The 27,500-nt window shown below is 52.8% G+C and overlaps 2 protein-coding genes across 3 annotated transcripts in view; one reads left to right on the top strand and one right to left on the bottom strand.

Moving 5' to 3' along the window:
• The window catches only part of LOC311325408 (KN motif and ankyrin repeat domain-containing protein 4-like), a 10,036-nt gene extending 2,472 nt beyond the window's left edge, over nt 1-7,564 (top strand). Inside the window, exons 2-10 of one of the 2 annotated variants that reach the window (XM_084458100.1) lie at nt 1,093-1,173; nt 1,412-2,929; nt 3,882-3,957; nt 4,213-4,479; nt 4,584-4,668; nt 4,815-5,034; nt 5,276-5,418; nt 5,624-5,824; nt 6,780-7,564. In XM_084458100.1, the coding sequence (XP_084314226.1) occupies nt 1,158-1,173; nt 1,412-2,929; nt 3,882-3,957; nt 4,213-4,479; nt 4,584-4,668; nt 4,815-5,034; nt 5,276-5,418; nt 5,624-5,824; nt 6,780-6,872 (2,619 nt within the window). In that variant the 5' untranslated portion in view covers nt 1,093-1,157 and the 3' untranslated portion in view covers nt 6,873-7,564. Of the gene's footprint in view, nt 1-1,092; nt 1,174-1,411; nt 2,930-3,881; nt 3,958-4,212; nt 4,480-4,583; nt 4,669-4,814; nt 5,035-5,275; nt 5,419-5,623; nt 5,825-6,779 lie in introns of those variants that run through there. The other variant, XR_014631010.1, reaches the window with a different exon arrangement.
• Nucleotides 7,565-11,859: 4,295 nt separating this feature from the next.
• Nucleotides 11,860-27,500, bottom strand: part of LOC311325544 (low-density lipoprotein receptor-related protein 8-like) — a gene marked incomplete at both ends in the record, with an annotated part of 57,136 nt that continues 41,495 nt past the window's right edge. Inside the window, 11 exons of the mRNA XM_084458261.1 lie at nt 11,860-12,197; nt 12,996-13,064; nt 13,876-14,127; nt 14,687-14,839; nt 15,134-15,275; nt 20,085-20,224; nt 20,460-20,578; nt 21,199-21,429; nt 22,936-23,107; nt 25,343-25,468; nt 25,875-25,994. Coding sequence (XP_084314387.1) covers nt 11,860-12,197; nt 12,996-13,064; nt 13,876-14,127; nt 14,687-14,839; nt 15,134-15,275; nt 20,085-20,224; nt 20,460-20,578; nt 21,199-21,429; nt 22,936-23,107; nt 25,343-25,468; nt 25,875-25,994 — 1,862 coding nt within the window. The remainder of the gene's footprint in view (nt 12,198-12,995; nt 13,065-13,875; nt 14,128-14,686; nt 14,840-15,133; nt 15,276-20,084; nt 20,225-20,459; nt 20,579-21,198; nt 21,430-22,935; nt 23,108-25,342; nt 25,469-25,874; nt 25,995-27,500) is intronic.

The following is a 27,500-nucleotide window of genomic DNA, read 5'->3' as shown; positions in this document are numbered from 1 at the left end:
ATGTTTATGGGCAAGAGGTGCAGCGGTACATACCACGGGCAACAGACGTTAAGTACATACTGTATCTCCTAAAGAGTCTGCATAATTGTACAGTATGTACATTTTGAACATGTATACGTGTGTGGTAATGTGCCTGTGCATTATGTAAAGTGTGTGCATGTATGTCTCTCTCTCTGTGTGTGTGTGTCTGCGTGCCTGTTGCTGCTGTTCATGTCAGCGTGTGTGAGAGGTCTCATTCCCAGAGCGGCTGTGCTGGGGTTCGTCTGTCGGCTGCATAGCTCGCATTGTTTGGGGCTGTGGCTGCCGCTGCGGCGCTTCCAAATGACAGAAAGCTGCCGCGAAGCCAAGTGATCACGACAGGACAGAGAAAAAGGGGGAGAAAAAGCAGGGTAGAACGAAGTTCAGAGGGTTTTTAGGAGAGAGAGAGAGAGAGAGAGAGAGAGAGAGAGAGAAAGGTAAGAAAGACATGAGAGAATTATGAGCTGTGGGAGCCAGAGAGAGAGAGAGAGAGGAGTGAGTCACAACAATGGTTGCCTGTATTTCTGTCTGTAGGAGTGTGTTTGGTTCCATTGGCCATGGCGACTGGCCTTAACAGTCTAGGAGGTTATTTTGAGACCTCTCTCTGGACTGGAGGGGTATAATCAGAAGAACATCAGGGTTGCCGCTGGTCCACGCTAGCAGCCTGTAGCGCTCACTGGGATGGAAGGCTGAAGGAGGATGGAGTGGGTGCTTGTTTGTGTGTTTGGCTCACAGAGAGAGAGAGAGACAGAGAGAGAGAAACAGAGACAGGGCGTAGTTGAGGAGAGAGGAGACACTGAACATTTATGAATGAGATTGATGCACGAGTGTGATCTGCCCAAGTTTAAAATCTGCCCCCTCCTTAAATGAAGAGGGAATCCTCATTGAGAAATACCAGAGCTGATCCGCAATTCCATATGAATTGAGAGACCAGAACCACATTCAGCACACAGCAGGAAGTAAACAAAAAGTAACCTAAACTTACATAACGACCACATTTGCAGTTCTTTTTTTATATGACCTAAGCCCAGCTTTTTTCCTACTAATATCATAATCGTTCTGTTTTCTTCTCAGGGATCAGGTAGAGATAATCTGATAATGTGACAACGAATACTGCTCACATCTGCAGACTGCGAACAATGGAAAAATCAAACGGTAAAAACCCTCTGAAAGATTTCTGAGGTCTGAAGTTTATCTATCTATCTATCTATCTATCTATCTATCTATCTATCTATCTATCTATCTATCTATCTATCTATCTATCTACCTACCTGTCTGTCTGTCTGTCTGTCTGTCTGTCTGTATTGATCTATTTATCTATCTATTCACTATTACAACAATGCCACTGCATTAAACTGCTACCATTATTGAGGTTGTCCTGTTCCTTCCATAGGAAATGGCGTATCCCCCAGTGCGACGGAGAACGGGCTGAGGGGGAAGCCTCCGTACTCGGTCGAGACGCCATACGGCTTCCGTCTGGACCTGGACTTCCTCAAGTACGTGGACGACATCGAGAAGGGCAACACCATCAAGAGGGTCCCCATCCAGCGCCGGAGCCGGGCGCCACGGGCCAGTACCCTCCCCCGACACCTCAACCTCTCCGGGAACGGCTGGCGGCCCAGCCCCTGGGGGTCCACCGGGGCCCTGGCCGCCAGGTCGCGGCCCTCGGACGCCCGGCAGCAGGGCTACGGCGCCTGGGCCTTCGACGGCAGGGACCCGGCCTCCCCCGCCGCGTTGGGGTCTCGGGCCGAGATGGAGGCCAGCATCAGGGCTTTCGACGAGCAGCCTCTGGGCGAGCACATCAGGCCACACCTCCTCAGGGCCTCTAGCCTTCCGCTCACCGTCCTCCTGAGGAAAGGCTCAGAGTCCACGGAGGACGCCGCCAGTCTGCGGAGCTCCCGGGACCGCCTGGGAGGGAGGGACGCGTCCTCCGAGGACGTCTTCGACCCCCCCGACCGCCCGTCGGACGGCGGCCCCGCCGGCCGCGATTTCTCCGGGACGTTGCGGCTCCTCAGCGACGCCCTGGAGCGCGTGGGCGAGCTGGAGACGGAGGCACGCGTTATTCCGGAGCTCCGGGCTCAGATCCTCATCCTCCAGGAGGAGAGGGAGAGGCTACGCCTGGGCCTCGCCCCCCGGCCCACGGCGCACGCCTCCGCTAACGGCGCCAAAGAACCCTCCTACGCGACCTCCGACCTCAAGAGGCCCAGGCAGGAGAGCGAGAGCCGCGGCGGCGTGGCGGAGGCGGGGGACGAGCGCGACGCCAGCCACGGGTGGAGAACGAGCACCGACCTGGACGAGCTGCTGACGGTGACGTCGCTCCAGGCCAAGGTGGCGGCGCTGGAGCAGAAGCTCCACGAGAGCGGCCTGGGGCTCCAGAGGGCCCGAGCGCTGCTCCGGGAGCAGCTGGACGAGAGCCGCAGGAAGGAGGAGAGGCTGGCCGAGCTGACCGGCGCCCGGGCGCACCGAGACGGGGAGGCGGAGAGACGTCCCGCCTCGGCGAGCTCGCTGGATGAGGGCCAGTCCGCCGCGGGCGGGCTGAACCTAGGGGGTCCTGCGTCCACCGACGTACCGACCACTGCTATAGACGGACCGGGAAGACATAGAGGTCAACCGGACTCTAGCGTTGAGATGGACGACGAGGACAAGGAGGGGCTCTCCACAGGATGCTCTCCCCAGGAGGAGGCCCCCGCCGGCGGGCTGGACCCGGCCCGCCACGTGGGGAGGATCCGGAGACTCCTGGAGCAGCAGTGGGTCCTGCTGTGCACGGGGGGAGAGGCGGAGGGGGGCAGGGCCCCGGAGCACCCCGACCCCAAAGTCACGTCCCTCCAGCAGGAGATGATGGGCCTGGTCCACACCCTGTCCTGCTACTACTCCCACGGAGAAGCTGTGGGAGACGCCCTCCATCACGGAGGTACAGTTCTGTCTGTCTTCTCTCTCCATCTGGGGGAACATGCTTTTAAGTTGAAATACAATACTCTACTATACTATACTATACTCTACTATACTATACTATACTATACTTTAAAGAGTGTGACGTCTCAGGCTCAAGCAAAATGGACTCTTTAATGTCTTTCACATCATCCCAACTCATTGGAATTTCAATACAGTAATCCAATCCATCTCCAAATGTTATTGAAATCCCGTTCACTTGACATCAGCACATTTCCTTCATAGCTCGGCGCTATGCTTAGTAAAACAAGGGAGCTTGGGTCTCATACTGTAAGTCAATGCAGAAGAATTCATTGCAAACAAATTCCATTTGCCGTGTAAAAAAAAACAACACATCTTTTTCGGACAACTTGGTTTTCCCCCGTCAAATTGAGACCCGCAATTAACTATTCAGTGTAAATTGATGGTTGAAGTTGGTTTGGCTTTTATACACGGTGGATGTTTATTGATGACTGGGACTCCTCCTCGCTGTTTGTTTTCTGTCGTGGACGGTTTTGTCCTCACCCTGTTGGAATGTCCTGCCTCAGCCCCCTAAAGACGAACGCTGGAGCCACAACGTCCCCTGACGGTCACTAAAGAGTCTGGGTCGTTTGTCAGAATTACGATGCAACTATCATTGCAGGAACTAAGTTCCATTCACAAACTCTTAAGAAGACTTAAGAAGCTTAAGAATATCAGACTAGAATAGAATATAAGGCATTACAGTTGCTAGTAATGTATATTTTTTCAGGAGTGAACTTGAATCATGGTGGTAAAGAAATGCATCCTCCCTTTGAATGGTTAAACAGCTGCAGTATAAGCACTACCTTTAAATATAACAATGGCAACCTACTAGTATTATAATCATACATTGCATTTATATATAGATGATGCTCAAAGCGGTAAGATCTGCCTCTGTCTCGTCCACATGGTAGGCCCCAAATCTATCATGAAGAGGAACGGGAACGTCAGAACGTCAAAGAACCTGCACTTTGCTGGTGTTAATGAGGGGTTAGTGACCAGCCATGTGATGTTTGCTAACTAACCTTAGCGTCCTCGTAACTTCAAAACCAATCTGTGGCTAACCCCAACAACCTCCCTTGGCAGTGTGCTACAGTTGTTTTTGTACATGTTTTTTTTGTCTTGCTTTGGCTTTGACCCCCCCCCCCAAAAAACAAAACATTTATCTGCATGAGTTTGAATGCCGTCGAACACAAATGTCCCACCCTCCTTCAAAAGTTGCCGACTTTTTTTTTTTCCGTTCAGATGCGAAACAGCGCGGGTTGAGCCGCTGGTCGGGGAGGGCGGCGACCATGAGAGAAGCCGAGGTCACGGGGAGGCGGGGAGCGTGGCGAGACGTGCGGGGGGAAGAGCGTCTACGGAGCAGACCGCCGGAGGGGCGGAGCAGACAGACAGGGGTGTGACCGCTGAGGCCGGAGGACCTCCAGAGAAAACCACGGAGGGCCCGGAAGACCAGACGGAGGAGGGGGGCCCGGCCTCCCACGCCGACCCCAGACGGGAGCCTCCCGGCGGGTGAGGGGGTGTCAGACACTCGGCCTCTATCATCCTCTCTTCATTTCAGCGCCGGTCTGTACGTTGTTTGTGATCATTCTATTCTCCCGGGAATGTCTCCTCAGGGAGTCGGTCAGCGGGGAGTTCATGGCCGCCTGCCAGTTCCTCAAAGACCACATGGACAACATGGACAACCCCAACGACGAGATGGTACGCACCGCCCCGACCTGTCAACAGATCTGGGATCAGCTCGCCCTGCGCCCAATTAAAATCAAACGGAGAGTCACAATCCGACATGACACGGCGGTCGACCTCTCCCCCGTTCCTATTCTGATCTGGGTCTCTTTGCCTTCCAGAGGCGGGCCCTGGTGGTGCTGTTCCAGAACTGGTTCAAGGTGGCGGCCGAGGAGGACTCTGTGTCCAGCGGGGTGTCCGTGCACCTGAGGGAGGTGAGGACGGCCACGCCCTCTCTGCTGCCCTTCCTGGTCAACCTGGCCGACGACAACGGCAACACGGCCCTGCACTACAGCGTGTCTCACTCCAACTACTCCATCGTCAGCCTGCTGCTGCAGACAGGTAACGCTGAGAGTGTGTGTGTGTGTGTGAGAGAGAGAGAGAGAGAGAGAGTGTGTGTGTTATTAAACACAAATGAGCAATCTGGGATAATAGAGAGCCTAAACTATCCACACCAATAGCACATTTCTGAGCAAATATACACCAAACATTGAGCTCTCACATGGTTAACTCTAAACCATTATGTTCCGGAATGTGTGTGTTTGTGTGTGTGTGTGTGTGTGTGTGGCCTCTCTCTCCACAGGAGTGTGCGAGGTGGACCTCCAGAACAAGGCGGGCTACACGGCGGTGATGCTGGCCTCGCTGACGGCCCCTAGCGGCCCCGGGGACATGGAGGTGGTCCACAGGCTCATGGAGCTGGGCGACGTCAACGCTCGCTCCAGCCAGGTACACACACACACACACACACACACACACACACACACACACACAATGTGCAATGCCATTTAACACAACATTTCAATTATTGCCCGTCAGTATCTCCTCTCACAGCGGCCCAGCGTGTGTGTGGCCGGCCCATAAAACAGACTATTTTAAGCCACAGACGCACAAAGCAGAAGGGAATGTGTCCGTCTCCCGTCTCTCCCGGCAGGCGGGTCAGAGCGCGCTGCTGCTGGCGGTCAGACACGGCCGGGTGGTGATGGTGCGCATGCTGCTCAGCCGGGGGGCCGACCCCAACGTCCAGGACCGCCAGGGGACCACGGCGCTCATGTGCGCCAGCGAGAGGGGGTACACCCACATCGCCCGCCTGCTGCTGGACAGGGCCCACTGTGACGTCAGCCTGGCCGACAGGGTAGGACACGCCGAAACGCCGGCGCTGAAGTTGAGCCCCCGCCCCCTACCCCTCCCCTCCCCCTCCCCCGCCTCTCAACCCAGCTCATCACACGCCACCTAGTGGACAAGAGCGGAAATGGATTGGGAAATAAGTAGCCTATTCAGACGACAGGCCCGACGCTAGGTTCTCTCGAAATGAGTGTCTCGTTTGAAAGAGCAGCTTAGGCAGCTGTGAGCCCAAGTACGTTAAGGAGGCGAGTGGACTGGGTGAGGGCTTAGTCAGAACTGAGCCCTCTCCTGAGGATTAATCAGGCCTTTTGTTGTCGAAGACTCCGCTCGGCTAATCCGCCAACACGGTTTTATCTCTGCGGAGCAGTAAATGAGCAGAAAGAGAGAGGAGGATAAAATCCTTTACTCTGTGTATAGATTATAATCTTCATCACTGAGTAGTGGACAGGAATACACAACTGTAAGGGGGCAGCCTCCTACTGTACACTGACACGACACATTCCACTAATTCAACTGTCTTCATGTTCTGCCCACTCAAGAATGTACTCAAAACATCCTTTCACTACTTGTGTTGGGCATCAGCGTAGAGCGTCTCAGCCACCGTGCACTAGACCTGCGAGAGTAGAGTAGCCTACAGCTGGACTCAGCACACCACTGTGTCCAACTGGGTCATTTATACTGTATACCTGTTGAGTTTACAGCCAGTGTTTAAACTTTCCTGCTCTCTCTCTCTCCTGCTCTCTCTCTCTCTCCTGCTCTCTCTCTCTCCTGCTTTCTCTCTCTCTCTCTCTCCTGCTTTCTCTCTCCTGCCCTCTCTCTCCTGCCCTCTCTCTCTCTCTCTCTCTCCTGCCCCCTCTCTCTCTCTCCTGTTCTCTCTCTCTCCTGTCCTCTCTCTCTCTCTCCTGCTCTCTCTCTCTCCTGCCCTCTCTCACCTGCCCTCTCTCTCTCTCTCTCTCTCTCTCCAGGGTGGGCGTACGGCTCTCTCCATTGCTCTGCAGGGCTCCCACAGCGACACTGCTGCTCTGCTACAGGCCCATGTCAAGGCCAGGGGACTCTGATACCGACGACACACACACACACACACACACACACACACACACACACACACACACATGAAACCATGCTGGAAGCTCGTGCTCTTTAGGACAGGATGCTGTGTTGTTTGTTGTGGAGTACTGGAGTGAAGGTGTGTGTGTATTAGCCGAGAGGGACACGCTGGACCAGAGTGTAGCTACTAGTATCGCTGACTGGATTGTAGTGCAGATCAATGCTGTCAACCTAAAACGTATGAGTCTGCCAAAGTCCTTTGAGTGTGTCAAAGTCGTTACATAGTTTTTCAGTGTGTCAGTCTATTCTTTGAACGTGTGTGTGTGTGTGTCAATGCTGCGTGTCTAGATTGCAGCTCAGCTCTGAAGGCTTTACCTTATATGCAACGGGGAAAGCAATTATACAATCTGATTAAAAACACGAGGTACTGTAGGCCTACTGTACTATAATGTTTTACGGTTGGTGACATTCATCTGCGTTCTTTGCTCTGGGGCTTTTCTATTAGCGAGGATAATTGTAGTCCGTTCACCTTTATGGTACATGTGCTTTCCTGTATATAGATTATTATCAATAATTCTTATGTTGCATGCCAGATGACAGTGAAGGTATGCGGTAGGCTACAGTAAAGAGATTAAGCTAGTATCACCTGTTCTCTATAGACAAACTATACTTTCTCTACTGATCACTGATTCAGTATTCATTATCCTTAACCAACCAAGATATTTGACATGTGGATGTTTTTAATAAAAATGTCTGGTGATTACTGTTCTATGTATGTGGATGTCCCAGTGTCCCACATATATTCAATATATGCTATACCTTATCCTACCATACATATATATATATATATATATATATACATATATACAGGTATATACACTGTGTGTGTGTGTATTATTTTGTCCAGCAGGTGGCAGTGCTTCTCCACTTTTCTTTATTGTTAATTGCCTGTGAAAAAAATCAGACAACAGTATGTCTAGGATTAGATAGAATCCCTTTGTAGTGAGCCATGCATATATGAACACACTCATCCCGCTGCGCCATCATGTGCGAGCCCTCCAACACGTACATTCACCTGTACTTCTCATGTGATAGAAAGTCTCAGTCATCCATTATGAATCAGGGGGGAGTTTTAGCGTAGACCTGTGAGGGGCTGGGAGTTGTGAGATGGCGTGTGTGAAATGAGAGGACGTTGAGGGACCCGGGCGTCCAGACAGACGGGGGAGCCTGATTCATCTCCAGCGACGCTACACGTCTCCCTAGAGGTCCCTGCTGGGGATCCATCACAGCCTCTCACTCTCTCTCCGTCCGATCCTAAACAGCACAACACACACGTCTGCAGGTCTGACACACTCTTTCACCGCTGGGTAAGAGTGCATGTCCGAAATGTCTGCAAATACTTAACATGTATTCACGAGTATATAATAACAAACCACTGAGCTTCTTAAAAAACGCTCCTCTCTTCCCTCCAAACCGCCAACAAAAACAAGACCTCCCCCCCCCTCCACTGTGCGCCTCGGACCAGAACACACACACACACACACACACACACACACACACACGCGGGCGGCCTCCCATCCCGACCTCGGCGGCCTCCCATCCCGACCTCGGAACACGCCGACGCCTCTCTTGCCGAACACGTGAGGTGAAGGAGAAAACGAGTATATCATGCATTCATATTCATACCACACTTGGGCCAAGTAGGCTACATACGAGTAGTATTACCAATACCACGTGTGTATGGTACTGTATATTTACAGTGTATACTGATAGACTGGCCTGGGTAACACTATCTTATTAACACATATTCATGTTAATAAGCATCTTATAAGGACCTTAATACCTATTAACTAACGTTTATTACACAGACTTGAATATAAAGTGTTAGCCTGGCGGGTAGTCAGCCCAGCTGTGTGTTGTCGGGTGTGTGTGTGTGTGTGCTCCTTCCCCCCCCTAACTGGCCACAGTGGGCAGTTTTCACGCCATTCTGACTAAACGTGTCGTCTGGGGCACGAGCATCTGTGACGCATGTCTGTACACCCACAGCAGGGCTGCTGCTTTTATAAAAATACCTATTGCATAATTTAATTTCCTGTCCAAACGCATGCTAATGAGATTATTTCAGTCACAGCTCTTCCATGTGTTCATCTCATTACACAGAGCTCAGGTCATCCAACACCAATGTTGAGAGGAGCAATTAAAAACGAGAGGTACAAAGGAGATTTTCAGTCCAATTTTATATATCAATATATAGAGATATTTAAAAGAACGTCATTAAATAAAAAGGTGGCACCAGTTTGGCATTCAATACAGATGTTGGTACAGAAGTTGTCCAAAACATTACAGAGAGGTGACAGAAATCAAAATGGCACAAATGTTCAGTAGTTCATCTCTATAAACACGCAGGTCAAAAACCAGGTCATCATGTGGAGATAATTGAAGGAAGGAAAACACTTTTGTTTTACATGGATTCAACCAAGAAATGAAAGGAGATATAAAATGCAGCACGTCAAGAACAACACGAAACACTGGTGAATGATTCATATTTCTTACAATCGGGGAATGTGGTGCTCTTTTGTACAAATAAATTAATATACTGTCAACACCTTCAGTTATCTAAAATCTTATGTACATCTTCTCTTTTACAGAACTGTATAATACATTATCAAAACTTTTTGCAATATGAAAACATATCTACAAATCAATGAGTCAAAAAGCACCCTCGACGCTCGTCAGGTCTCAAACGTACTCGTGTGCATTCGGTCTGACAAACATGCACGCACGCACACACACACACACACACACACACACACACACACACACATACACACACACACACACCCTCGAAAACACTGTTTATTCTCCCATGCAGATCACAACAGTACAGAAGGCATTCTGAGAGGGCTGTGCTACAGAGAGCATACAAACGTTTCCAATATGGCTGAGGATGAATAGAAACATGCATGAACCTGAACAGTCACACACACACACACACACACACACACACACACACACACACACACACACAGACAGACATATGCACGCACGCACGCAAATGCACACACACACACACACAGACATATGCACGCACGCAAATGCACACACACACAGACATATGCACGCACGCATGCACACACTCACACGCACACACACACACACACAAACACACACACACACACACACACACACACAAAGACCCCTACTCCACTTCCCCTTGACCTGGCCCTTCTAAATCCCATTTCATCTCATTTCATCTCACAGAACAACAGCGCGGCCGGAGATTCGGAGCGCGTGACGGAGGACGAAGGCAGAGAGGGGGGGGCGAACGGGAGCGCCGTGTTCGGCGACAGGACAGCGGAACCCCGCCCCGCCCCGAACCTCGTTACCGTCAGACCGGGCTCCCGTCTCCCCCTGCATCCGGGTCACCTGACAGGCCTCTCGTCAGCCCCCGCCCTCCCGCTGGGCCCTGCCCCCCCGAATGACACCGCCCGATGGCGTCGGACGAGCGAGGGCGCCAGGTTGAGGGCTGTGTTTGTCTGGAGGAGGGGGGTTGAGAGCTTGTCGGAGGGGCGAGGGATTATACATGCGTGTCTGGTGTTTCCTGCTCTCCTGTGTTCCTTCTCTCGGGGGAGGAGCTACTGAGCTTGGGCGCACGTGCACGTGTGTGTGTGTGTGCGCTGATGAGGATGCGGATGGAATAAAATCCAGGTGACACGTGCCGACCACGCAAGCTACGCAGCCGGCGGAAGAAGAAGAAGAAGAGACTGGCTGCGTGTGACTCATCTCAGTAGAAGAAGAAGAAGAGACTGTAGCTGTGTTCGGAATCGCTCCCTATTCACTATATAGTGCACTATATAGGGCGTCGGTCATTTTGTTTTTTAGTGTCCGAATTCTCCACAGAATATTCGTTCCCTATATAGTCCACTATTTATTACCCACAATTCACCTTGATTTGCAGGGAACAGTGCATGTACCCTACATTTTCTCCCTAGGTAGTTCACTACATGGTGAACCCTATATAGGGAATAGGGAGTGAGGGAACGAGGGAGCGATTCCGAACACAGCTTGGCTGAGTGTGACTCATCTCAGTAGAAGAAGAAGAAAAAGAGACTGGCTGAGTGTGACTGAGTAGAAGCGAAGCTTTTTATAGCTTCCCTCAAACCGCTGAGCTTCTTAAAAAACGCTCCTCTCTTCCCTCCAAACCGCCAACAAAAACAAGACCCCCCCCTCCCCCCCCAGCCTCCACTGTGCGCCTCGGACCAGAACACACACACACACACGCGGGCGGCCTCCCATCCCGACCTCTCAAATCCCGAACACGTGAGATGAAGGAGAAAACGCGGACGACAGGCGACATGAAACGACAACGATTGTCCCGTCACAAAGACAGGCACTGCCCTAGTTCCACTCCTCCTCCTCCTCCTCCTCCTCCTCCTCCTCCTCCTCCTCCTCTCCTAAAAAAACACCACCCCTCCGGAGAGGAACGCTGCACCAGGGATAAGAGAGAGACTAAATAAAAAAAAAAAACTCAAGGACAAATCAAATCAACACCCCCCCCCCCAACCTCCATCCTGAGACACAAGACAGATGGGACTCGATGGTAACTGATCAAATTCGATGAAAATAGTTGTGATTTTCTCCATTCCACCTCAGGTCAATGGAGGAAACACTTTCAAACTGGGTAGAGATGTAGAGAGAGTCTAATGGGCTGAGTAGCGATTCCCTTCATTCTTATGGATTCGAATGCAACCGACTCCGACTCCACACAGCGTATCACCATAGTACACAGTAGCTAAACAGTTGTCTGATATATAAATTGGCACGGCATGGACCTGATTGGCTTGATGTGATGACATGATATGTCTGTCCGGCCAGACAGCCGGTCAGCCCTGACCTCGCTGCGTGTGCGTGCGGCCTAGGGCGGCCATCTTCCCCCTGAGCGGCCATCTTGTCTACGACGCCTCCCCCCCACCCCCCACCCACCCCGCCCCCGATCGGTCACTTGGCGCTGGAGAGCATCGGCTGTTCCGCGTACCAGTGGGTCCCCGGGTCGGGCATGCCGCCCCCCAGCGGCAGGGCGATGAACTGCGGGCAGGTGCCCCCGCCGCCCACGCCCGCGGGGTACGGGTGGCGGTGGTGGTGGTGGTGGTGATGGCGGCCGGCGGCGGCGTCCGTCCGTCCGATGTGGATCTCGTCCTCCTCGCCCTCGCCGGTGGTCTTGCGGTAGACGGGGTTGTCGAAGTTCATGCTCTTGGTGGAGTTGCGCCGCCAGTTGCGCCACGCCAGGTAGACGCCGGCGCACACCAGGCCGAACACCACTGTGGCAACGATAGGAACTGCATGCGTTTAAACACACAGAGCGCGGGGGGGGGGAGGGGGGGGGAGCGTTAATGCGGTCGGACGAGCGAAAGCCATGAAATGTGACGGGAAACGGGAGGGGCGGAGAGGGCATGCGGGAGACAGAGTAGGGAGGTGGGCGGGGTCATGGGAGCAGGGGGGCGGAGTCAAGGGGTTGCGCGCGCGCGGGTCTTGGCGAAACGCGGCCGGCGCGTAACACCGCGCCCGGAGACTGCGGCTGGAAACTGGCTACCCGGCTAAAACCGGCACATTTACAGTAATGTCGATTGGCGTGCGTTGTCCCTGTAAAAAATACACGAATTAATTAATTAATCTAATCTAATTAATTAATTAATTAAAATCGTCTGGGGCGACCTCGTTATTCCGAGGCGTTTTTCCCCCCTGCCTCCGACCCCTCTGCTCCCGCCCGCAGAGCGTTCTCCGCTATACGTGCGACGCTGCAGAAATAGACTCGATAGCAACGACTAAACAAGAACGAGAGTGGAGTTTCTCGGAGGAAAGTCGAAGCTACTGCGAGATAAGGGGTGGGACCGGTCAGCGGAGAGACACGGAACATGAGCTCGCTAGATTGGGACTGTCTCACGAGGCTGAGGCTAGCAGAATGTCAGACGTACACGCGCGCAGAAGAGTCCTCCTGAGTTGGACGCGCCCTCCGGTCGTTCTGCGGCAAGATCGTGGGGTGGTTGTGAGGGTGGGGGGTGGTTGTGAGGGTGGGGGGTGGTGAGGGGGGGGGGCGGGGACTAAGAATAGAGAAGCCGGCCCCCCGGAGGACTCACCTATGGGGATGACCACCCCCAGAACAGCCACGGTCAGGTTCTCCCCCAGGAGGAAATGCTCACTTCCGGCTACAGAGGAGACACGGGGATAGGAGTGTGTGTGTGTGTGTGTGTATGTGTGTGTGTGTGCGACAGAGAAAAAGAAAGAGAGAATGTGTGCGGGTGAGAGAGGGGATGGAGAGAGAGAGAGAGAGGGGGGGGGGGGAACGGAGAGAGAGTTAAAAAAAAAAAAAGCTTGTCATCTCCATAAAGCCTCCGTTAGTACAAAGTCACCTCACGTCGCTCTGTACTGCATCGGACAAACGCACACGCACACACACACACACACACACACACATGCGCATTCACTCATGCTCCGCACCGCGGCGTCCCACAGTCGACCTGACCTAGGCGATTTCCACGCGTCATCGGTTCAGGGACGGCCCCCGTTCCCGACAGGGACGAGACGCCATCAGTCTCCCTCGCCACGCCCGGCCGAGCGCGACCGCTTGGCTCGGCGTGCGGATGCCTCGCTTTAACGGCGCCGTTATGAAAGGGAGTTTATTTTTCCGTCGTCGGGCGGGAGACAAAGCATGAGAAGCTGTGGCGTCGTCGGACGACTCGCTCACGACTCTCTCTCCCGCTTCCCGGTGACCGCTGGGGGGCGGCCGAGGTTTCCGACGTTTCGCTTTGGCGGTCACTTCTGATGCAGTAGTGAAATACAGCACGCCATCATCGTACCCGCTACGGCCCTGAACGTTTCTAATGAGTGTCTATCGGTAGCTCCACAGACCCCCCCCCGCCCCGCCATCCACACTCTCTCTCTATCTCTATCTCTCTCTCTCTCTCTCTCTCTCTCACACACACACACACACACACACACACACACACGGTGACTCACAGTGCTGGGACAGGTTGCTGTCGTCCTTGAGGACGTTGCTGAGCCCGGGTCGCGGCCGCGCCGGCGGCGGCGGGGGGCTGGTGATGACGCTGGCGGCGGGCGTGGGGCCGGCTCCCTGGGGCGGCCCCTCCTTCGCGGGCTCGGGGCCGAGGGGGCCCCCGAGGGCCCGGGGCTCCGGCGAACCGGAGGGGGCCGGGGTCAGGCGGGGAACAGCGTCCGCCTGGGACGAGCCCTTGGCGACGGGCGGGGTCGCTGTGGGGTGGGAGATGGTTAGAAGAGGGGGGGGGGGGGGCACACCATGGAACGTGTAGCTATGTGTGCGCACTGTACACAACGGTACATGCAAACGACAACAACAACAACTCCCTGAACGAAGCTGTGTGGTTCAACTCAGAGGGCGACTGCTTTTCTATACTATACTGTACACATGCTGTACATATGGATGTATATAGTCACTGTTCTTCCTTTTTTAGGTTTACTACTCTGTCTACTACATTCTCCAGCCTTGCTGTAATTTTTCCATTGCTGAAACACCAAATTTCCCCCTAGAGGGATCATTAACCCTTTTAGTACAGTGAGTGCAGCGCCAACATTAATTGGATTTTTCCTATATTACTAGAAAGCGCAGTTTCTCAGCTTTCAGGAAGTGTTGGAATGATTTTTAAAAAGATTTTATTCGATTTCAAATAAAATATTTGTAACATTTTCCTGGCGAGATGGTCGTATTCAAAGGGTTAAAGTATATATCTATCTGTCTGTCTGTCTGTGAGTCCGTCCGTCTATCGAGGCGGTCGTGGAGGCGGGTGCTGACCTGGGATGCAGCCCCTCATGTCGGGGCCCAGGTCCTGTCCGTCGGGGCAGGCGCAGGTGTATTTGGGTGAATGCTCCGTGATCTGGGGGGCCTTCAGGCACAGGTAGTCGCACCCCCCGTTGGCCACGCCCCCCAGGTTGCAGCTGTCCGGGCCTGAAACGACCCCCCCCCCCCCCACCACACACACACACACACACACACACACACACACGCGCGATCAGGGTTGCATCAGGTTTAATGCTAACATGGCTTTCATTTCCCTAACGACCTTAACGAGTCCACTAATTACTAATTAATGTGATGGTCTGACATGAGACTAGGGAGCGAGATATTTCAGGAGAGCACAGAGATAGGAGAGAGATAGACACACTTGTGTAGCAGCACAGGCACACCCAATGCCGATGCTCACACACACACACACACACACACACACACACACACACCCACCTTGCGGCTGCCGGAGCTGGTGGAAGACCACTATGTCGTGGGGGTCGTTGAGGTTCTCAGCGAGCGTGTTGACGTCCTGGCCGGTCAGTCTGTTGGCGCTGAACACCGCCTCCCTCTCTCTGTCTGTCCAATAGATACGGTCCTGGGAGGAAGAGAGGAGAGAGGAGGAGAGGGGAGGAGAGGAGAGGAGAGGGGAGGAGAGAGGAGGAGAGGAGAGGAGAGGAGAGGAGAGGAGAGGAGAGGAGAGGAGAGGAGAGGAGAGGAGAGGAGAGGAGAGGAGAGGAGAGGAGAGGAGAGGAGAGGAGAGGAGAGGAGAGGAGAAGAATGAAGTGGGGAGGAATATAGTACAGTGTAGGTTAGTTCAAATTTGCTGCGACAATACAGTATGCAGTATTTGCAGTACTGCCATTCCAAGACTGTCCACTCAGGACAAGACAAACGACAGGAAGTCTGCGGGGGCTCTACAGGACCCCTCCCTCCAGGGCCGGCTGTATACGAGACCGTAGCCTTTATTGATCCCCAAAGGGGAAACTCGATTTCTTTCAGCAGCATACAGACAGCATACACAGCCACACAGAAAGTATGGGAGTAGATAGGCAAGGATAACACAGTATGTGCAGTATTAAAACACAGGCTACCGTCCATCTCTATAAGCCCCAAAATAAAATACAATCTACAGTCATAATGCATCATAATACATAATAAATACAATAATAGGCCATAAATATAAACATATACTCAAGTTCTAAAAAATAATAAATACACACTTCGATCCATAGATCCCTCAATATAGATCCATAAATATAAACATAACTATACATACCTCAATATGAGCATGTGCCAAAGTGCAAAGTGCAAGTTAATGGCACTTGTTAAACCATTTAATGGCTGCTGGGACAAAGGGAGTTGCTGAACCTGTCAGTCTTAATTTTAGGCAGGATCATCCTGTGGCTGAAGCAGCTCCTCCTCTGGCTCAGCTCTTCAAAGAGGGGGTGAGAGGGGTTCTCCATGATGGACAGCAGCTTGTCCCCCATCCTCCTCATTCCCACCTCCTCCAGGCTGTCCAGTTCCCCCCCACCCCCCCCACCACAGAGCTGGCCTTCCTCACCAGCTTGTTTAGTCTGTCTAGATCCCCCTTCTTGGCACTGCTCCCCCAGCAGGCCAGGCGAGGAACTGCGCTGGCCACCACCGCCTGGTAGAACATCCTCAACACTCTGTTACACACGTCGAACGACCTGAGCCTCCTTAGAAAGAACAGTCTGCTCCGCCCTTTCCTGTAGAGGGCCTCGGTGTTGTCGGACCAGTCCAGCCTCTTGTTCAGATGCACTACCAGGTACTTGCACGAGTCCGCCATTTCAACTTCCTCCCCCCTGATGGTAACGGGGGTTGGAGGGAGGAACTTCATGCTACACATCAACTCCTTTACATTGTATGTGAATAAATTCCTGTTATTCTAAAAATATCCCATTTCTGTCCATTCCTGGAAAAGGCTAATAATTGCTGTCAAATGATCACTCCAGTTTATCACCGTATCCCACTACCATTTCAACTATGCACAGGAGGTTGTCTTGTGGTCATTTTCATTAAAAAATGTGAACTTTTTCGTGGACGCGCGTCGGCCAGAGAAGCTCAACTGCGCAAGTCAAAAGTAACCGGAAGGCCAGAAAAGCACAACTGCGCAAGTCAAAAGTAACCGGAAATAGTCAAATGACTACAAATTTTGCCAAGATGGCGCGGTTCAATAGGGCTTCATTGTTGATAGCGGCCAGTGAATGGAGTGGCTGTATCCAGTTTATATAATACATCCATGGTCCACCACCAGCTCCTTGGTCTTGCTGGTATTGAGCTGGAGGTGGTTCTCCTCCGCCCACCCGACAAACTCCCTCACCACTCCTCTGTACTCCTCTTCGCCGCCGTCATCACTGATGGTGACACGTTCCAGAGTTGTGGCTGATGTCAGTGGTGGGTGAATAGGAAAGGGGACAGTACTGTCCCCTGAGGTGTACCTGTGTTGCTGATCCTCCGACAGGCTATCAGCCTGACGTACTGAGGCCTGCCCGTGAGGTAGTCAGTAGTCCAGCCTACCAGGTCTGGGTCCACCTGCAAGGCTGAGAGCTTCTCAACCAGCCACAGGGGCTGGATGGTATTGAAGGCACTTGAAAAGTCAAAGAACATGATTCTAACTGGGCCGTCCTCTCCAGATGTGAGTAGGCCCTACGGAGGAGGTAGATGATGGCGTCAAATGTATAGCTCAGGAGGTAGAGCGGGTCGACCCGTGATCGTAGGGACAGCGGTTCGAATCCCGCCTCCTCCTGTCCACATGTCGAAGTGTCCTTGGGCGAGACGCTGAACCCCCAAATTGCTCCCAATGAGCAGGCTAGCGCCTCGCAAGGCAGCCGCCACCGAATGTGTGAATGAGAGGCCTTCATTGTAATTGCTATATAATTGCGGTTAATTTGCTGTCTCTCTGCCCTGCGACGCTCTGCAAAACAAATCAAATGTCTTTTTCTTCGCCCGTTAACCATTTAACGTCTTTATCTGCTCTGAAAGACGCCACGGACATGAACTCATATTCTCGGCGGTTGCTGTGGAAACCGCAGCCTAATCCCCCTAAGAGCGGCGAGACGACACGCGACAGTCATAAGGATGTGTGTGTGTGTGTGCGCGCGCGTGTGTGTGTGTGTATCAGCGAGAGGGATAGAAGCGGTACTGTATGTCCACGGTCCCCGGTCAGAATCGGGGCGTGTTTTACAAAAGGCGAACGCTCGCTAACTGGAAGTAGAATATAACTCTCCCTGGGTTTGCGGGCTACGATAGATTCACTAAAGCGAGCCTCTCTTCGTGTCCTCCGGGTCTGGATTGGCGTCTTCATCGCGGACGGTTAAAACGGCCTTCAATGACGGCCCTCGCCGTTAGGGCGGGGTTTAAAAAATCGATTCATCGACTCTGAATTGATTCTGAATCAAATGATTCAGAAACGATTCATGAATCGCAGAATCGATCTTTTATTTCATGAATAAATGAAGGAATGAATAGTTCATTAATTCATTCAATGATTCATTCATTTATTCATTTTTGGAAATCAGTATCGATACCCAGCCCTAGTATTGATGTGTTGCATAACTTGGCAGTCATGTAATTAAGGTTACAGCAAAAAAAAAAGGTTTTAGTCAAACTAACCTAATCGATATTGAATCGAATCGAATTGAATCGTGATAATCGATTCTGAACCTTGTGAATCGGAATCGAATCGATTCTTGAAATTCGAATCGATACCCAGCCCTAGTCGCCAGCTGACAGGGATTTTGATCCCATTAAAGCCAGCAGCTGGGTACTTTGACTGAGCTGCAGTATAAAAGCCTCGTCTCAACGCGCCGACACAGCGAGGGCCGTTCTCCCGCTCCGCTGCTCTTAAGGTTCTCTCTCTGAGGAACGAGCCACCGGGGGGCTGAGTCATTACTGCACCGTCTCATCTGGCTCTGAAACCCCCACACAGACAGGTGGGCTGCTCTAGCACTCTCTCTGAGCGCACGTGCACACACACATACATACACACACACACACACATACATACACACACACACACACACACACACACACACACACACACACACACTTTCTAGCTATGCTCTCTCATACATACACACACACGCACGCATGCACACACGCACACACACACACTATATAGCTATGCTCTCTCATACATACACACACACATGCACACACACACACACACACACACACTATCTAGGCTATGCTCTCTCATACATACACAGGAATTTGAAAGAAAACTTGCATTATTTTCTGTGTATTATTCTTCTGTGTTTTGTAAAGCACCTTGTAACTGTGTTTTGAAAGGTGCTATATAAATAAAGTTTATTATTATTATTATTATTCAGAGTTTCGGTGTAATATCATCCAGCCTGCATGTGCTAGCCTACTGTACTGCATGTGCATGTGATGTGACTTGGAGGTATGTTCACAGTTTCCACAACATAACCGAGAGCAGACTGGAAAACAGAATCGCAAAAATAACATAAAATAACAAAATAGTCTGGCTTCCAGGCTAAACCGAGCTCAGCCTATTCAAAACACTAAAGATGACAATGTTCTCCTTCTTGGGGAGCTCTGATAGCCTAGTAGTTCATTCTCAGCTAAAGGAAAATAGGAGAACGTTGAAATAATTCTCCAAGACAACACACAACTTTCCAGGACCTGGAAACTTGACAAACAAACAAACAAACAAACAAACAAACAGAGGTCAAACACCCACCCACACCACCTCCTGACGTCAGACAGACTGTGAGAGGGCGATAGGGTATCGCCAGCAGTAGAACTATAATCTGGTTGTGTGCCAGCCAGTATGGCAGAGTGGCGCCATGTCTGTCTGCAGTTTGTGTGTGTGTGTGAGTCTGTGTGTGTGTGTGTGAGTGTGTGTGTGTGAGTGTGTGTGTGTGTGTGAGAGAGAGAGAGAGAGAGATAGAGAGACAAGAAAGAGATGGTGTTTGAGTGTGTGTGCGAGCGTATGCGCAAAAGCTATAGGCTCCCTCTCTATCCACTGTAACCCCACCTCGGTAATGTAGCCTGGCAATTCCAATTGTCAGACTGAAAGAAATGCGATTTGACGATCTGGAAAGGCTGTTCCGACCGAAGAACGACGTGAAACAAAACGGCAATTCGCTCTGTGTGTCACGTTACTGATAACGGGGACATGCTGCCAGCGTGTCAGACTGAAAGACCGGGAGGGTGTGCTGTCTTCAGAGTGTCTCAAATAGTGGGTGCTAATAATAATAATAATAATAATAGTTTACTGTACTCTTGCAGAGGACTGGGGTGTATTGTTCATGCATGACTCCAACACGTACAGATACGAACTGCATCTCTCTCTCACACGCGCGCACACACACACACGCACACACACACACACACACACACACGCTCTCTCTCTCACCTCGAACACAGCCAGGGCGTAGGGGTGTCCCAGGGTCTGGGCTGAGGAGAGGTGTGTCCTGCGATGGGCTCCGTTCAGGTCCACGCTGGAGATGAGGTGGAGCTTGGAGTCCACCCAGTACAGGCGCCTGTTGGCTACGTCTGACACACACACACACACACACACACACACACACACACACACACACACACACACACACACACACACACACACACACACACAGTCCAGTCAATGCCAGTCTTGCCAGTCGGTGAAGCCCAGTGAGAACTACCACAGCGGAGTTCCAAAACAGCTGACGAACGCACGCCACCCGCCAACATTCAGGTAATGAGAGGTTGTTAGGTGGGAGGGGCGTGTGGCGGTCCGGCCTCTTACCCAGGGTGATGCCGTTGGGCCACTCGATGGCGTCGGACACCAGCACCTGTCTGTCCACTCCGTTCATGCCCGCCTTCTCTATCTTGGCCCGGCTGCCCCAGTCAGTCCAGTACATGAACCTGCAACAGCGCAGCGAGACGGTGGAGAGACCACAGAGAGAGAGACCACAGAGAGACCACAGAGCTGGTGTTAGTATTACTCAGACCAGTACATAAACCTGCACCACCAAAGAGAGACCACAGAGAGAGAGAGACCACAGAGAGACCACAGAGAGACCACAGAGAGACCACAGAGAGACCAGAGAGAGACCACAGAGAGAGAGAGAGAGACCACAGAGAGACCACAGAGAGACCACAGAGAGACCACAGAGAGAGACCACAGAGAGACCAGAGAGAGACCACAGAGAGACCAGAGAGAGACCACAGAGAGACAACACAGAGACCGCAGAGAGACTGCAGAGAGACCACAGAGAGACCAGAGAGAGACCAGAGAGAGACCACAGAGAGACCACAGAGAGACCAGAGAGAGACCACAGAGAGACCACAGAGAGACTGCAGAGAGAGAGACCGCAGAGAGAGAGAGACCACAGAGAGACTGCAGAGAGACCGCAGAGAGACCGCAGAGAGAGAGACCGCAGAGAGAGAGACCGCAGAGAGACCACAGAGAGAGAGAGACCGCAGAGAGACCACAGAGAGAGAGAGACCACAGAGAGACCACAGAGAGACCACAGAGCGCTCACCCGTGCTGGGGGTCCAGGGCGATGCCCCTGGGCTCGCTGAGCTCCGCGCTGACCAGGACGCGTCTCCTGGCGCCGTCGGCCGCCGACGCCACCGAGATGCTCTTGTCGCCGGAGTCGGTCCAGTAGAGGTTGCGCTGGAGCCAGTCCAGGGCCAGGCCCTCGGGTGACAGCAGCGCCGTGTCCACCAGGGTGCGCTGGCGGGCCGGGTCACCGGCCTTGTGGATCAGAGCGCTGGGGGAGGCGAGCGCCGGTACAGACGTTAAAGGACAATGCTTGTTTTTGACAACCTGGACCTTATTTACGACATATTATAAGACGTTTGACTCACCGAGATCACTTTGGTGTAGTTTGGAGGCATGTAGAAGAAAAATCCAGCGCGAGCCAGTATATCCATGTAATGGCGGTGGTCGGGGCACTTAGAATGCAGCTTCTAAAAATCTATTTTCTGCCGCGAAACGGTTGTTTTCATCAATCTGTCTTGTCTGTCTGTCGCTAGTTGTGCTTACATAGAGAGCATAGGCCTGTTGTGGTATTTCACATGCCTCACTTGCTCCAGCACGCATGCGCACAGCGTGCTGGAGCAACGATAGTAGTAGTGCTGGAGAAAGTGAGGAAGCTATTTCGTTTCGAAAGAATCATGGCATGTGAAAACCACAACAGTTATGCTCTATGTAAGCACAACTAGCGATTCATCAAGACAGATTGATGAAAACAACCGTTTCGCGGCAGAAAATAGATTTTTAGAAGCTGCATTCTCGTTGCCCCCACCACCGCCATTACATGGATATACTGGCTCGCGCTGGATTTTAAATTTCTTCTACAGGCCTCCGAACTACACCAAAGTGATCTCGGTGAGTCAAACGTCTTATAATATGTCGTAAATAAGGTCCAGGTTGTCAAAAACGAGCATTGTCCTTTAAGACGCGTTCGCCCGTACGCGTCGGTCCGAATGTATACTATAGACGCACGCTCGCGCACGGAAACGCTGAATGACCGCGGCTAACGAGCAGTAGCATGCTGACGATCAAGAGTGACCCGAGTGGTAGTGTGGCCTCAGGCCGGTCTGTTTAGAGGGTCAACATGGTGGTCAGTCCCCCCGGGGCGTCCTCTGCGCTAATGACTTGGTTCGGGCTGCCAGACGCCCGAGGGCGGAACGCCAGGCACCTCTGCACAGAAGACGGTTCCGTTTCAGACCCCCCCCCCTCAGAGAACTGTGATCTGTTTAACAAAGAGGACACGGTCCCAATTAGACCGTTCTCCTGGGACGATCAGGAACGCACTGGCAGAGACGGAAGAAGAACGTCCTAAATTCCATCTCTTCGCCCGTGACGGCGATGCTCTCTTTGTGTTCGACGGGCGAGATCTCACGCGCGGTGGCATTCCTGGACGTCGGCGGCGGGCGTTCAGAGGGGTCCTGGGTGAGGGGTCGGGGGTCAGAGGGATCCTGGGTGAGGGGTCGGGGCTCAGAGGGGTCCTAGGTGAGGGGTCGGGGGTCAGAGGGGTCCTGGGTGAGGGGTCCTGGGTGAGGGGTTGGAGGGGTCCTGGGTGAGGGGTCGGGGGTCAGAGGGGTCCTGGGTGAGGGGTCGGAGGGGTCCTGGGTGAGGGGTCGGGGGTCAGAGGGGTCCTGGGTGAGGGGTCGGGGGTCAGAGGAGTCCTGGGTGAGGGGTCGGAGGTCAGAGGGGTCCTGGGTGAGGGGTCGGGGGTCAGAGGGGTCGGGTCGGGGGTTCGAGGTTTTACCTGTAGATCTTGCGGTGGAAGCGATCGCACCAGAACATGCGGTTGTGGGCCACGTCTACGTCCAGCGCCACGGCGTTCTTCTGGATGGGCACCACCAGGGCGTGGTCACGCTTCACCGGGTCCACCCGCCGGATCTCGTGCCGGTTGGTGAACAGCAGGTAGGGGCTCTTCCCTGGAGGGGAGCAGGGGAGAGGAGAGGAACGGAATAGAGAGGAGGGTTGAGGAGGGAGGAGGAGAAGAGGGGAGAAGAGAGAGGGGGGATGGGAGGGGAGATGATGGGAGGATAGGAGAGAGGAGGGGAGGGGAGAAGAGAGGAGATGAGGGGAGAGGAGAGGAAAGGATGGGAGAGGATAGCAGAGGAGATGAGGGGAGAGGTTAGGAGAGGAGATGGGGGGAGAAGAGAGGAGATGAGGGGAGAGGAGATGAGGGGAGAGGATAGGAGAGGAGATGAGGGGAGAGGATAGGAGAGGAAATGAGGGGAGAGGATAGGATAGGAGAGGAGAGGAGAGGAGAGGAGAGGAGAGGAGAGGAGAGGAGAGGAGAGGAGAGGAGAGGAGAGGAGAGGAGAGGAGAGGAGAGGAGAGGAGAGGAGAGGAGAGGAGAGGAGGGAAGAGGATATGAGAGGGGAGGATAGGAGAGGAACGGAGAGGGGAGGATAGGAGAGGAGATGAGGAGAGAGGAGAGGGGAGGGGAGGAGAGGAGATGAGGAGAGAGGAGAGGGGAGGGGAGGAGAACACACAGCCAGCGAGCTTAGTCTCTGAAGGTCAGGTGCGTTACTGTAGAGCACAATGACACAACGAGGTCGATATTCCGAACGCCAACTGACAATACGAATACTAACGGGGAGACAAACGTCCCAGACCAGGGACCCAGTAATCTGCCATTAGAAGACAGTTTCTTTATCGATCAGCCCGTCCGCGTGTCACTGGTACGTTCTAGATCATGCAGGCACACGGGCGGAGGGGTCATCGACGCGCACGCGGCCGGGGCTCGATACGGACAGCTGATAAGTCGGTAGACATGAAACGGAACGAACGAGAGGAAGGTCAGACAGAAGCTGTCTGGACGTCAGCCTCTGGGGAGAGATTCCCGGACGTGGTTGAGGGGTGGAGGAGGCTGACCCGCTGTTCTGAAGCCGGTATTGTTTTTTGGCGAGAAGGTCAGCGGATTCTATCAGCTGTGTCTACGGGGGGCGGCGGTACGCGGTTTCCTACGCCGCGTCCTTCCGCAAATCGGTCTGGACATCCAACCGTTCTAACTGAACCCGCTCGAACCGAGATTGGTTCGTGCCAATCACAACCGCTCATCTAATATGGGGCGGGTTTAATAAGATGACGCAACAGAGGCATTTTCGCTGATTGGTTGTAGGTCTGTCCAATCGCGTCCAGAGGCATTGTGATCTACGCCCGTCGGTTACGCCCCTTGGGAATCGGAAAGCAACTGAGAGTTTCCAGACCCTTCGCATTTTGCGAATTGGGTCTGGCGAAGCCCGGCTAGCCCCGAAATAGAGCACCTCCATTCTGCTGAGCTCCTGGCGCCTTAGTGCCTCCGAAGGCCGGGGGGGAAGTGTTTAAGGAGTAATGAACGCCCCGCTTGCTTCAATTTGCACTGTGGTTTCGGCTTTCCCTCCGCAAGGCTTCACTGAGTCCACCTCACCCCCCCCATTGCCTGCTCTGCTGCGCCACACGCAACGTAGACACACACACGCGCACACACACGCACATTCGCACGCACGCACACACACGCACACACACTCACAACAAACGCAGCCATGCTTTTGATATTAGTCCAATTTAATGAGCGGAAAGGCTCGAGGGCCAGTTTTATCTATGTGTTCGGGTGTGGAGTCACTCATTCCTAGCAATTAGGAAATGGCAGCTTATAAATGTCAACAGAAAACCGGTCTCGTCTCGTCTCTACAACGGCTTTCAAGCTGAGCTTTTCGGGGAGGAGAAATAATCGACCTCTTGACGAAAATATCGTATTTTCCTTCAGGGCTATTGCAAGCCCACGTGGGGGTGGATTACCTGTGACACATGTAGTATTATTAGCAGGAATGGCATGCAATATCATTTAAACTATTCTGACTCAATGAACACATCATTGAAAACTGTCACAGTCAATGAACACTGAAGCTAAGAGTTCTTATAAAAACGGTGTAATCTGGCATCTCTGGCCCGAAGCCACAGAGTCTGGGAGTTGCGCGACAGCGGTGGTCATCGCAGCCGACCCAGGTGTGTGACACGCTATCTAACGAGGAGCGAACCGCGAGCGCGTCTCTGTGGTCGACACCACAGTTCCTGAAGCCCCCTGCGGGGCCGTCGATGAGCCCGTTGGGTCAGACGCAACGCTGTCTTCCATGGGGAACCTAGAAGAGCTGTGTGGGGCCGGTCTAACTCACACTCACCCTCGGCTTTGCAGGTCTTGGTGACCGGGTCCATCTCGTAGCCCTCGTAGCATTCACACTTGAAGTCCCCCTTGTAGTTGATACAGATCTGACTGCAGGCGCCAGGGTTCTCACACTCGTCTATGTCTACAAGACAGAGAGAGAGAGAGAGAGAGAGAGAGAGAGAGAGAGAGAGAGAGAGAGAGAGAGAGGCAGGGTGATAAATATATGGAACGACCTTGTACCTCCTGGCGCATAGACGATTTGTGAAATGAGAAGCTTTATGGCTGTAATTTGTGGAGAAATTGCTACTTAAAAGCTCATTAAGTCACATTAGTCGCTTTTAACAGACAACATGTTACATATTGTGTCCTCGCTTTTAACAGATAACATTTTTCTTGAGCGCTATCAGATAATGTTAGTGCTCAAGGGGCACAGAACAGTGTGAAGTCCAGTGTGTGTGTGTGTGTGTGTGTGTGTGTGTGTGTGTGTGTGTGTGTGTGTGTGTGTGTGTGTGTGTGTGCGTGCGTGTGCATGCTTGCTCAGTATTCACCTCCACACGTCCTCTTGTCGAGTAGCTGGTAGCCGATGGGACACTGGCACTCGTAGCCGATTGGTCGATCCGCGCAGATGTGGGAGCAGCCGCCGTTGTTGAGCATGCACTCGTTGAGTCCTGGGAGAGAGAGGGGAGAGGGGCGGGGTCAAGAGGTCGGCGGCAGCCAATCACAGAGGTCAAACGGCGCTCATCCCTCAGGGGCACAGCTCAGACACGTACTCCATCGCTCTAGTTCAGGCGGTCACAGAGGCTGACCCTTACGGGACTTGACCCTTGACCCTTCCATGCCTCTCTGAGCGGAGGGCGTCCAGGACACGGATGAGGGAGGGAGGTTTTGTATCGGTATTCAGACGGGTTTAGACTGACGCGCCGGATGGTTTGTTTCACACATCTGGGAACTCTTCGTTGGAAACTGTTTGGAAAAGGGCAGTCGCGTTTAAAAAATACAGGCAGGTGATTGGATGAAGCATTTGTCTATCACCGTCTGTCGCGGGTAACTCAAATTCTTAGCGAAGCCAGTCGGGAGGAGAGAAAACATCTTTTCCACCAAGAAAAGGCTTCAGTGCCGTTCTTTACTCCTAAAGACATTCTCTCCAGTTCAGATACAACTGACGCTACATCAGCATCTACGCTAACCTCTTTAGGAGCCGCCATTGTTGTTTTAGAACGAACAACAGTCACTTCTCGCTGCCGGCACACCTAAACCACTGCCGCCACTGCTAGTATCTCCTCACTGAATGCTGATAGGCTAGATGGTTTTCTGATCTAGCAGGAACGGATCTATTGAGCGCGGCCGGACTGACGCGCGGAGAGAAACGGAACGTGAGCCCGCCGGATCGGGCCTCTCTCCCGGGGGTCCGCAAACGGGCCGTTTCATCTCGGCGTCCATTTTGGGTCGAGGCGTTTCAGGAACGGCGCGCGACGCCGGCAACATCCCCGGAGGGGGGGGGGAGGGGGGGTCGGTGTGAAAACCGCGCCGGCTTCTCAGACCGCTTCAAAGATGGACATGATTTAGAGGTCACCCCCCCCCCCTCTCCCCTGGGTACATAAACACAATTCTCCTCTCCTCCTCGCTCTTGCCTTCTCACTTTTTGTTTTTCTCACTCTCTTTTCGACTTCTGAGCGCATCCCCGATCTCCCTACGAGCCTCGAGGTGATAAAAGCAAAGCCGGTCTGGTCTATCAAGTGATGCGTCTTTGTAGCAGGATAGGTTGACTGTGCACTAGGGAATAAACAGACTGGCTCGGTTGATGCAATCTCATTACCTTGGCTGGCCGCGTGTGCGTGCGTGCGTGTGTGTGTGTATCTGCCCGTCTGCTCCGCTCTTGGGGAACATCTTGTGAGGGAAAGGTTGAGTGAGCAGGGGGGTTGGAATAGGCGTCTGTGGATACGCTTTTAATGAGCTCGAGAGGCTGATGGAGGTGATGGTGGAGAAGAAATGGAGAGAGAGAGAGGGAGAGAGAGAGAGAAAGAGAGAGAGAAAGAGAGAGAGAAGGAGGAAGGTGGGCGGAGGTGTCCTCATTGGAATTCCTGTTTTGATCTCACAATTTACCTTCTTAGCCTTCCCTCCTTCTGACTGACTCCCTCCTCTCTCCTCTCCTCTAATCTTTTCCTCCGCCCAGC

Source organism: Borostomias antarcticus (assembly GCF_949987555.1).
Source record: "Borostomias antarcticus genome assembly, chromosome: 24".
NCBI lineage: Eukaryota > Metazoa > Chordata > Actinopteri > Stomiiformes > Stomiidae > Borostomias > Borostomias antarcticus.
This window is presented reverse-complemented; position numbering and strand designations above follow the sequence as displayed.